At 42.4% G+C, this 13,030-nt stretch overlaps 1 protein-coding gene across 1 annotated transcript in view; it reads right to left on the minus strand.

Annotated features, from left to right (window-relative positions):
• HMCN1 (hemicentin 1) overlaps nt 1-13,030 on the minus strand; it is a 362,739-nt gene that overhangs the window by 218,503 nt on the left and 131,206 nt on the right. Inside the window, 3 exon segments of the mRNA XM_083156769.1 lie at nt 487-638; nt 2,178-2,347; nt 4,382-4,490. Coding sequence (XP_083012895.1) covers nt 487-638; nt 2,178-2,347; nt 4,382-4,490 — 431 coding nt within the window.

Consider the following 13,030-nt stretch of genomic DNA (forward strand, 5'->3'; position numbering starts at 1 on the left):
CTCTTCCCAGAGAGGTGGTAACGGCTGGCTCATTAAATGCGTTCAAGGCAAAGTTGGACAAACATTTACTGGAGAAAAACATCCATGGGTACAAATAAGAAATATAATTTGTCTGTAAAATACCAGAACCAACCAAATCAGCAATGGATATCTATACCAGGTTGAACTAGATGGACGCAAGTCTTTTTTCAGCCTTACCTACTATGTAACTATGTAAAATTACTGGAAAACACTGTAACATACAGATACACCTGCAGTCACACACAGAATATATTTTATTTTAGTCAGCAGAAGGTACTTGTGCTTCCTATTTGCAATAACTTGCGAATAGTATGCATTTTAACATAAAAAGTTGCAGAAACAAACAGGCTCTGCACTACCGAGTCACAACACTGCATTATGCAACTAGAAGGGCTGTGTAACATGCGAGGAGTCTGGATGTACGTGGACACATCTGTAAGTGAACAAAAATGACAAAATACTCACTCTGAGATTTCCTTTAACAACATTAAATGGTAGTCCATCTTTTAGCCAAGTAATGTGGGGAGCAGGAATCCCACTAGCAATACACTGTAACGTTACTGCTTTGTGCATTAATACAGATATCGGTGACTGCTCAGGGTTAATGGAAGGACGAACTACAATACAAGAAGTTTTATTTTTTCTATATTATATATTGTGATTTCATGTATACAGTATTGAAATATATTATAATGAATAAATTATAAATATCAACAACAATATACCATACAATGATTACCAAGGAGAAATTAAATGTTTTTCAGAACTATACAAGAAAGTCAAATAACTTTTTTTACTAAAGATTACTTTTGTTTTTAAACTAAAATACCGTTCATTAAATTTGATAATATAGAGTACATAATGAACTCTATTATCCATGATAATGATACATTCAAGAATGAAGATGACAAATTGAACAGAATATGCAAATAACGTACAGATGGAGCCTTCTTCAACTAGCCTTCTCTGGAGAGCCATGGCTCACTAAGGCATATTGGGCCTTATTTTGGTTCATTCTTTCTGACAAAATCCTTCTTAGATGGGCAAAACCATGTGCACTGCAGGTGGGGCAGGTGTTACTTGTGCCGAGAGAATTAGATTTGGGTGGGGTTTTACTTCAAAGTGAGATCTATATTGCAGTGTAAAAATAAAGCAGTCAATATTTTCCCTGCACAGAAACAAAATTACTCACCCAAATCTAATTCTCTCTGCACATGTTACATCTGCCCCCCCTGCAGTGCACATGGTTTTGTCCATCTAAGAAGGGTTTTGTCAGAAAGAATGAACCAAAATAAGGCCCATTATCATCTACCGTTCTCAGCAGCAATACAATGTAGGTTCCTAATCACGTGAGATGATGCAAAATGACTCGTACAGAAAGCAATCATTGCAAAATAGCTTGAAGTGAGTGCAAATGAAACCTACTGTATGTATGGAAGATAAAGACGTGTGTAGCTAATAAGCAAACAGGATAAATAAAACGTTCTGCCTTAACTACAGTATATGTATAGCCAACATTAGCATGTGTATTTGTGGAATGCAGGTACCACCAAATTGGTGTCCCTAGATGGTTACATGCTAAGGAGTAATGACTATTATCAGTACAAAGCATCTAGCACTGTCATCCTATATGATGGCCCTTATTCTGATTCACTCGCAGAGGCAAATTCCTTCTCAAATGGACAAAACCATGTGCACTGCAGGAGGGGCTGATGTAACATGTGCAGGGAGAATTAGATTTGGGTGAGTTATTTAGTTTCTGTGCAGGGTAAATACTGGCTGATTTATTTCTACACTGCAATATAGATCTTACTTTGAAGTAAAACCCCACCCAAATCTAATTCTCTCTGCACAAGTTACATCTGCCCCACCTGCAGTGCACATGGTTTTGTCCATTTGAGAAGGAATTTGCCTCTGCGAATTAATCAGAATAAAGGCCGATATGTGAGAACAAAGTCCTTTGGAGTAGAGCCATAGTTTATTGAGGAGGATATGATCAATCACTGTGAGACTTTGCTTAATTATAGGAGGTAACTGGGGAGCCAATTAGTGCATAAATACAAATGGCTACTCAAAATGTATAATTAATTTAGCACTGTAATAGAGATTTACAGTAGAAAATGAGGAAGGATTGAAATATCAGTATTTATATTTACCATGAACACTAATGTTAAACAGTTTACTGCTGGTCCCAGCTTCATTACTGACAATGCATTCATACACTCCACTATCTGATGACTCAGTGTTTGGAATGATGAGTTTTTGTCCATTTGACTGTAAATGTAAATCACTGCTGACCTCTAGGGGAATTCCATTCTTCAACCACCTACAAAAAAAAGCACATTTTACTATGCACAGATAACTTTTATTTGTCTGTCCTGACATTTATAGAAATGTATGTATTGCAAACCATTGTGACCAGATCATCTTGAGCAAACTTACTGTTGGTTAAGCCAAGAATAATTTTTAGCTTCTGTCCTTTGTGTAATTTATATATATCAAGTATCCTTCATATAAGCCTTCAAAACTCTAATCCAGGGTTCCTCAAACTATTTTGCTATGGAACCCCATCAGACAATAAAAATAATTACAGGACCCCAGCAAGTTACTGCAGGTCATCACATCACATGTGTAGTTGGCAGGCAGCACATACATGTCAGCATTGTGGATTCACAAATAATGTGACAAGTCTAAAATAACAGACAATTCAACAGATTTGACAGACTGCTTGAATCATTGACTGAGATTAGAGAAGTCATCACCGTGATGGTCAGCAACATGGAGTTATGACCCCATGCTGAGAAGGTCGGGACCACTTTGAGGTCAGGACCCACAGTTTGAGAACCGCTGCTCTAATCCATGCACTCATTATCTCACGCATTGATTTTTGCAATAGCTGCCTTACCGGTCTTCCTAAGAAAAGACTCACCACTATAATCCATTTTGAATGCAGCTGCGAGGCTGATGTTCCTGGATAGACGTTCAACGTCTGCTGATCTGCTCTGTCAGTACCTCCATTGTTTGCCTGTATTTTACAGTATTTAATATAAAATACTTCTACTCAAAAACAAGGCCATTAACCAGACTACAACAACATATATCTCTTTGCCTATCTCAAATATATCCCCACCAGACCTCTCCACTCAGCAAAAGATCTGCATCTCATATCCACACTCATTACTAGATCCCATTCACAATTGCAGGAGTTTCTTCTGACAGCATTCACCCTATGGAATGCCTGGTACTTGTGTAGTTTCACGGTGGCACTTCCCTGCGGATCGCATCGTATGGAAATCGTTTGCAAATCGTATGCAAACCGTATGCAATATCTGCATACGATTTGCATATGATTCAATCACGATGCGATTTAGCACACCCCCACTATACACGTCAGCACGCAGCATGCCCCACGAGGGGATGTGGTACACGTCCTCCCGACCTGTTCATACCCCCACTATCCACGTCAGCATGGAGTTGAAGCATGGTGAGCGGACGCGGAAAACAAACCCGAAGTTTGGCGAGCAAAGCGTGCCCTGCGAGGGGACACGGATTACTTGATATGTAATCCGCATCCCCTCGCAGGGCTCGCTGCACTCCCCACACTTCAGGCTCTTTTTCCGCATCCGCTTGCCCTGCTTCCAGCTTGGTGGCTCGTTGCGCTTGCCACACTTTATATAATCAACTCCACGCCAACGTGGATAGTGGGGGTATGAACAGGTCGGGAGGACGCGTACCACGTCCCCTGGCGGCACTCGCTGCTCTAACCATGCTTCGGGCTGATGTGGATAGTGGGGGTGTGCTAAATCGCATTGCGGATCAAATTGTGTGAAAATCGTAAACAAATATCTCATGCGGTTTGCATTCAATTTGTATGCGATCCACTGGGATGTGAAACTACACAAAACGACACAATTACCGAATGCCCTCCCATGCACATTAAGATTCTACTCTAGCCTCCAATCTTTCAAGCGTTCCCTGAAAACTCACCTATTCAGGCAAGGTTATCATATTCCAGAACCCCACATAACCTCCAGTAGAAGTCATAGCTAATTGCATCCTATCAGGACTGTCTTGTAATATGGTGGAACTGCCATGCTATGGATTCCTATCCTTACCTGTCCCTCCTATTATTCCTTATAGATTGTAAGCTTGCAGGCAGGGCCTCCCTACCTCTATGTTGGTTTCTTACTACCAAGCTTGTTTAATCACTGTTCCAATTGTAAAGCGCAATGAAATTTGCTGCGCTATATAAGAAACTGTAAATAAATTAATATACATATATACCTATATTATAAATAATGTATGTGTGACAGTGAATGTTTAACATTTATATACATGATAAGAGAGTTCTGTGCCTTACTTTACAGTTGGTAGAGCTGGTCCTATAACATAACATTCCAATTCCAGGGGAGTACTGGCAATAACAATGTAATCTCCAGGATCATCTGTATCTTCTATGGTCGGTGGTACTAAAATGAATTCCATAAAACATTGATTTAAGCCACTATAATGTTATCAAAACAATATCATAAAATGTTTAAAATTAGTCCATTCATAGAACAAAAGATCAAAAAGCCAATTTGTGATATATTTGGGAAATCTGCTGAGAATTCTTGTATCTTTCCTCTGTTCTTCACTTCTGTGTCATGCACATAACATTTCCAGTTTTCCTGTACTGGATCGATGATATTTATATACACATTGCATGTGACCCTGCAGCTACAGGGTGTGGTATATAAGGACGACAGTCATGGGTTACTGCACAAGGTTGACATTGACAAAAGGTTTACGCATGAAAGGGTTGACATGAGTTTTCGCAATATTCAATGTTCACACCTGAGCATGCAGACCCCCAATTAACATACCACTTCGTACCCCATGCTTTGGGCTAAGTGCTCCCCACTGCATTTGACAAACAAGCCCACATGAATGGTAACGTATGAAAAAGTAAAAAAAATATTGGAAAAATCCCCCTAAACTCATGTCAACCTTTTTAAGTGTCGACATAGTCAACCGTTTGTTGTGTGTTGTCATTTTCACCATGTCAACCATATGCATGTGGACCATATGGAATTGACCTATTAGCACAAAACTGCTCTGAGTCCTATGGGGCAATGAATACTTTATGTGAGGTCAGGCAGCCGTAAAGGCTTAGTACATCTGCCCTATATGTGTTTCCATTTCTTCACACAAAACAACATTTAACATGCAAAAGGCAATGCCTTCTTATTCAATTAGTAACAGTAAAGAAAACATTTTGTACCCTAATAATACAGTATTTCTATTGCCAAAACAAAAACATAAGACACCAGACTATTGCTTCCTTTATACTCTCCCTCCCTTCTGTTGCAAGTGACTCTCTATGGCAGCATACCTCCCAACAGTCCCGATTACCGCGGGAATTTCCCGGTTTTTATGTTGATACAGATATCAGTAAATCTCAAAGGAAATATGCCAAACAGTGGCCCTTATTCTAGTTCACTTGCCCAGGAAAATTCCTTCTCAAATGGACAAAACCATGTGCACTGCAGGTGGGGCAGATGTAACATGTGCAGAGAGATTTAGATTTGTGCAATTAATTTGTTTCTGTGCATGGAAAATACTGACTGTTTTATTTTAACACTGCAATTTTTGCAAATGTATCTTATTTTGTATCTTATTTTGAAGTAAAACCCCACCCAAATCTAACATTACATTTGCCTCACCTGCAGTGCACATGGTTTTGTCCATTTGAGAAGGAATTTGCCTCTGAGAGTGAACCAGAATAAGGCCCAGTGAGATCTTTATATTTAATTTGTGTACGATTGCGGGCAATCTTCTATATTTGAGGTGTAAAGCTGAGTACACACTATGGGCCTTATTCTGCTTGGTGCGGTCCGTTCCGAATTCTTTCGGAGGGTGCGTTTTAGCCATCTGCGCATGCGTAGGCAATGCAATGCACATGTGCAACGTAGTGTCTCCACACTCGTTCTCGCCAATACGTCTAGAAATGTGCACCGAACTTCCTCGGGAAATGTGGGCGTAACATGGGCATCATGTGGGCGTACACAAGGGTGCGGTTTCAAAGTGGGCAAAACTGGGCGTAAATCTGGGCGTACACGTGGGAGTGCACGAACAGTGGTAGGCGTGCATTCGGACAGGACACCGACTGCAAGCGAACCAACACGCCAGAAATATGCGGTCCATAAGCAAGCTTCAGTTTTCGGAGAGCACTGGTTCATGCGCTAGGCATTTGGATCGCCCAGTTAGTACGCCCGCACCTTAAGCACTCGCAGCTGCCAACAATACAATCCACTCCACTAGTCATTAGTGATTAATTACACTCTTTTCACAGGTTCAATTGGAAGCATTGCTACCTAAAAGGCCCATTACAATACTTAACATGATGTAAGGGTTAATCTAAAGTGCAAGTAATGTGTTTAATTATCAATTAGGAATTAATTGATTACATATAGATGGCTTCCGGTTCCACCTCTGATGGGAGAGGAAGCATAGAGAGAGAGCTCCGTGTCTCCCCCAGCTAAAACACCGATTCAAAGCCGCCAAAGCGGACACAGAAGACCCGTTCAGAGAAAATCACCCGACTCTGTTCCGGTCGGAGGCAAATGGATAAATTCCTAGCCACACAGATGCCGGGAAAAACGAATAAAACAAGAGCGGACAAACGCGCCGATTCCAATATGGCGCCCACAAGCCGAAACGCTCAGCCCAGTCGTGAGGAGGAAGCCTCTCCAGCTGACCAGCCGAAAGACACACAGCAGGGATCGGACAAGGTCTCTCACCCCAGAGAAGACGCCCCGGTCACATACAGAGAGGTTGTGCAAGCGATACACGAGGCTATGGGGCCGCTAATGGAGACCCACGCGGCCAAGCTAGACAAAGCGGTGCTGGATATTAAAGCCCAGGTCAAGGGATTATCGCAGCGTATATCAACCACAGAGAACAGAGTGGGGGACATGTTCCATGACATGACTACGCTACAACAAGCCCACGAAAAACTACAGAAAGATCATCTCCAGATGGTAAATAAGCTAGATGACCTCGAAAATCGCACCAGACGCTGCAACTTGAGGATTGCGGGGATCGAGGAATCGATAAAAGGTCCAGCACTGTACAAATTCATACAAGACACTCTGCCAGACCTGCTGGGCATACAGGAGGCGTGCGCGGGAATGGTGGTCGAGCGAGCCCATAGGCTAGGGCCGCCTAATAGAGATTCAGACACCCGCCCGAGGATAGTGATCCTCAAGCTGTTGAATTACCTACATAAAGAGGAGATATGGAGGGCATCAAGGAGAGCGCCAGATCTCTCCTGGAAAGACAGACGCCTGAGAATCTTCCAAGATTACTCATCGGAGGTTATGAGGGCGAGAAGAGCTTTCTCCCCTATATGCACCAGGCTATTCAAAGCATCAAGACGCTTTGCATTAATCTACCCTGCGAAACTACGTGTATTTGACGGAGACACATACAAGGAGTTCTCCACACCGGATGATGCGGAGAATTATGTAGCTGAAGAACTGGCAAACACATCGTCGCCTACCTGATAGAACCAAAGACTTGTCGCACATGAAGACGAGAATCATGATGGGATCGGTAGGACTCACTAACCCCGGCTACCGCTGAATGTTCCACGCATGGTTTGCAAGTACCCTACGCCTGTTTATGTTGTTTGATGGAATTGAGGGCAGCCCCAGATGCTGTACACCGGGACTGACTGCATACTTGATTAACCAGCGGGCATATGGGAGGGATACTTGTCCCACAAAAAAAAAAAAAAAAAAAGGGGATGAAAAAATACGTATCTGCCATGCTTACTTCACTAACCACGGCTACCGCTGAATGCTCCACGTCCGGCTCGCAAGTATTTTAAGCCTGATATTCATGTTGTTTGATGGGATTAAGGGCAGCCCCAGACGCTGTCCACCGGGACTGTTTGCATACATGAGTAACCAGCGGGCATATGGGAGGGATACCTGTTTCACTAAAGGGGGGTAAAAATATGTATCTGTCATGTCTACTTACTGAGAAAAATGAAGGGTGGGTCGTTATTATCATTAATGTTTATATTGTTAAGTTGGGGGCAGCAGGATGCTTAGCTCTCTAAGTTATTGTTTGACTACGAATGTTTAGGTTAAAGAAGGAAGTCCAGAGTAATGGAAAAGCCATTGGGTGCAAAAGCCGCCCAGGGCTATATGCTTATTTGTTTAGTTTAAGTGTGAGTCTTGTCTTTGTCTTCCCTGTCTTATGTCTCCTCCCTTGGTGTTTCTGGGTCAATTATATGTGTTGCTATAGAGGGAACGGGATCATAACTATACTTCAAGCCCCATGTCAGATATTACAATAGGAACGCTAAATATAGGAGGGTTTAACTCGCCGGCGAAGAGAAAAAAGGTTCTCCTGTACCTGAGGAAAACATCGGTAGATGTCGCTCTATTACAGGAAACGCATCTTACACCGGCTGAGACACTAAAGCTCAACACCTTAGGATGGACAGTAATAGCCAGCTCCACATTTACCTCGAAAGCCCGAGGCGTAGCAACCTTAATCAGAAGCTCCTTACCTTACACTGTTCACTCCACTGATTCTGACAGTGAAGGACGATATGTTATTGTCGATGTAACTGTTGGGGTTCAAAGATTTGTCCTTTGCAACCTATATGCACCTAACCGATACTCCAGGGATTTTTATTTAGATGTAGTGTCCAGACTGACCACCTTCCCAGACTCTGTTCTACTAATAGGGGGTGATTTTAATTTAGTCGCCTCTAGCACCTTAGACCGCAATGTACCCCACAAAAGACGCACAAAACTACCTGAGGTGGGAATAGACACATTTATTAAAAAATTAAACACCGTAGATGTCTGGAGGGCGTGCCATCCTTTGGAAAAAGAGTATACTTGCCTATCGGCAGCCCATGGCACGCTCTCCAGAATTGACTACTTGCTATTGTCCGACCATATGTTCGCTAAAGTTTTGGATTCTAAAATAGAACCAATAGTGGTATCGGACCACGCCCTATGCTGGGTCAGACTGACAACAAATGTTGACAGTGGGCCCACGCGTGGTTGGCGTTTCCCGAACCAATTAACCACATCAATAAAGTTTAGGTCAATGCTAGAAGCGGCTTGGGAGGAATACAAAACTCACAATGCGGAAACAGCACAGAGCAACCCTATACTATATTGGCAGGCTGCCAAAGCTGTCCTGACTGGGGTGATCTCTTCCTACGCTGCCTCGACATACAAACAGTTAAACAAAAGTTATATGACCGCCCAGAGGGAAGTATCCGAGGCATACCAGGAATTCTTGGGTTCCCCATCCCCGGCATCGAGGGCATATTATAATCAATGTAAATGTATTTTTGATAATGTACTGTCTCAGATGGAGGCCCGACATACTTTCAATAGAAACTCTAGGTTCCACAAGCATGGGAATAGAAGCGGCAAGCTGCTCTCGTCACTGTTAAGAGGTAGGAGACCATCCACGGTAATCAAAACCCTTAAGAAAGAGGATGGCGGGATGGTAAGAACCAACGCACAGATAGCTGAAGCTTTAAAATCATTTTACCAGACGTTGTATTCTAAGCAGGAGATAGACGGCCCTCAAAAAGAAGCATTCTGGTCAAAAATCAAACTCCCACAGATGTCTAATGAGCAGACAGCTTCTTTGACAGCCCCAATATCTGTGGAAGAACTACAGCGTACCATTAAAGAGCTAAAGACCGGTAAGGCGCCAGGGCCGGATGGCTACACAAACGAATTTTATAGAATCCTTACAAACCCCATAGTAGAACCCTTAGCAAGGGCATTTAACCATATCCTTGCAGGGCAAGAACTACCGCCCCATTTTAATACAGCCATTATTAAGGTGCTGCCCAAACCAGGCAGGGATCCCGAGCTGCCAGGGTCGTACCGCCCCATCTCGCTGCTCAACACTGACTATAAGATACTGACAAAAATAATTGCTAATCGCCTTAAAATGCTGATGCCCTCGCTGATTCATCAGGATCAGACCGGGTTCATTTGGGGCAGGCAATCAGTATCCAATATCCGCAAATTATTACTTGCAAAACAGTGGGGGGAGCAGCGAGATGGGGAGGAGAGTGACATTGTTCTTTCTTTAGATGCCGAGAAGGCGTTCGACCTGGTAGCTTGGGATCACCTGTTCACCACAGTCGGGAAGTTTGGAGCCAGTGAAGATTTCGTGACACTACTTAAACACCTATATTCAAACCCCGCCACTCAGGTGTTGGGTAACTCCTACTTATCCTCCCCATTCTATATTGAAAGAGGCACGAGACAGGGGTGCCCGCTTTCCCCCCTCCTTTTTGCCATGGCATTGGAGCCATTGGCTGTCGCACTAAGACAATCTACATCATACAGAGGTATCTACGTCGGAAAGATAGAATGCAAATTGTCCATGTTTGCGGACGATATGCTCCTGTTCGTCTCTAATCCAGCTACATCCATACCGGCCATAACCCAACTTCTGAACCAATTTGGGTCATTTGCAGGGTATAGGGTCAATTATACCAAATCAGAGATCCTCCCTTTAGGGACGGCGACATCAGGCCTCCACTTAAATCCAGCACTGTCGGGATTTCAAATAGTTAAATCCAAATGTATATGTGCCCCTTTCCCTGTCCAGGTTATACATAGAAAATTTAACTCCAAAGGTCAAATCAGTCATACAAACAATTGAAAATTGGAAAGCCCTACCTCTCTCCCTGATGGGCAGAGCAGCTGTTATAAAGTCGGTACTATTCCCAAAAATATCATATGCTCTACAGATGTTACCCCTTTCCCTTAATAAGAGAGACTTGAGAAGCGTGGAACGGGCATTTAGGACCTTTTTATGGGCTGGAAAGAAATCGCGTATCGCGTACTCCAGATTGAAATTGTCCCGTGCGGAGGGCGGGGTAGCTCTACCGGATCCAGACATGTTCAGTAAAGCTGTGCAATTTAAATATGTGACAGATTGGATTTGGCAGAGGTCAACATACATCAATTATGATCTGGAAATGGAGGCCTTCCGCCCATACTCTCTGGTGGCCTTGCTACATACCCCACGGAGAGATATACCGCCCCCAGTACTGAACAATGTCCTCTTTAAAGAGACATATAGGGCATGGATAGGAACTAATAGACATTTAAAAAGAAACCCTCTAGTCTCTAGACACAACACGGTATGGGGAAATCCTGCTTTTTTGCCGGCGATGGGGAACCCACAATTCAGACATTGGCGGGAGGTTGGCATAAATGCAATAAGGGATGTCTTTGACCCTGGGGGAAACATGCTAGACTTCAAGACCATACGAGAAAAATTCAATATACCCCAACAGCATCTTTATCTATATATACAAATTAAACATTTCATTACTAGCAGACCCAAAGCATACAACACAATAGACATTAGGGATCCACTGGAAAACATGCTGACACTGGCTCGCACTGGTCCTTTTAGGGTAAGCTATTATCATAGTCAGGTATGTAAGACCCCGGTTGAAAAGCAATGGAGGAAGACCTTTGAAACATGGAGAGCAGACATTCCTGACCTTGATAATATAGAAGGGATGCTCAGATTCATAAGTACGGGTATGAAACCCTTATTCTCAACATCCCTACAAGAAACATATCTTAAGATGCTCAATAGAGCCTTTGTGTCTCAAGCTCAGAGAGCCCATATGATCCAGGGTGCATCGCAATGCTGTCCAAAATGTGGCACACTTAAAGCACATTTCTATCATAATGTTTGGCAGTGCAGGAAAGTGGCCACGTTTTGGAACAAAGTAATTAAATATGTAAACGATACCTTTCAGATTTCCCTTAAAAAACAGCCCATGGCTTGTTTATTGCTTAACTTCTCAAACTGGGACCTAGGCTCAAAAAAGAGAGAAATAATGAGAGTGCTACCAGTCATACTAGTGGTGGCGCATAAATGCATCCTGGCTCACTGGATCAAAAAATCTACCCCCAGATTGACCGACCTAACTAACTTTATGCTACGTATAATATACTATGAAAGGCAGGCGACAATGCCGGAGATTGAGAAGGGAGCTAGCATGTTCTATAAAAAATGGGGTCTGTATATAGAATCACTTGACGAACCCATACGCCAACAAATACTTAAGATATATGAAAACACAACTTGGGCTCTCCTGAGAAGGGCAGGTGCTGGGTGAGAAAAATACACAAAGATCTATACCGAAGTAGGAAATATAGAGAAAACCCTACTGACATTCATGATTGTATTACTGTGTCTCTTACTTATACATGTATATTTTATACTAGTATCTATATATTATAATTGTACTTGTGCTGGCACTGATAATGGTGAAACGCTGGGTCACACACCCAAATGGAGACAGACATGAAGACACACGGTCGTATCACATCGCCCTTCAAGAAGTCTAAGCCTAAGAAGACACCTTTACACTCTCTTCTGGCTAAGGAACCCTCCTATAATCCTATAATCCTATAATCCTACAATCTTATAATCCTATAATCCTATAATCCTATATTCCTATAATACCATAACCCTATAATATAATTCTATAATCTATAGTCTATAACCTATAACTTATAACCCATAATATAATTAAGAAAGGTCCCCCTATCATACAAACCAGTGTAATGGGACCCTCCCCCCTCCTAACTGTATTTTCCCTTGTCTTGTCTTGTCTTACCCCGTTCTGTCTTAAATTACATATATGAAGGAAAATATCTGTGAACCAGTTGATTATATTACATTATTTTGTGAAAAAAATTTTTTTTTGTAACCAATGTTTTTGCCTATTAGGTAGACATGAGGGCCGAGAGGACTATATTGTGCACTAGCCGACAATAACACAAAACAAGTTAAAATTAAAATTGACAATAAAGATAGACTCTTTAAGGAAACACCGGCCTGGTTGGTCTCAGGCTCTAATAATCACTCATGTTCGACAAAACTCCTTTCCTTCTCTCCGCCCACTAATGTCTGCTGTTATGCGGAAACATTCGTACCA

The sequence above is a fragment of the Crinia signifera genome, chromosome 8 (assembly GCF_055691185.1).
Source record: "Crinia signifera chromosome 8, ASM5569118v1, whole genome shotgun sequence".
In the NCBI taxonomy this organism is placed as follows: domain Eukaryota; kingdom Metazoa; phylum Chordata; class Amphibia; order Anura; family Myobatrachidae; genus Crinia; species Crinia signifera.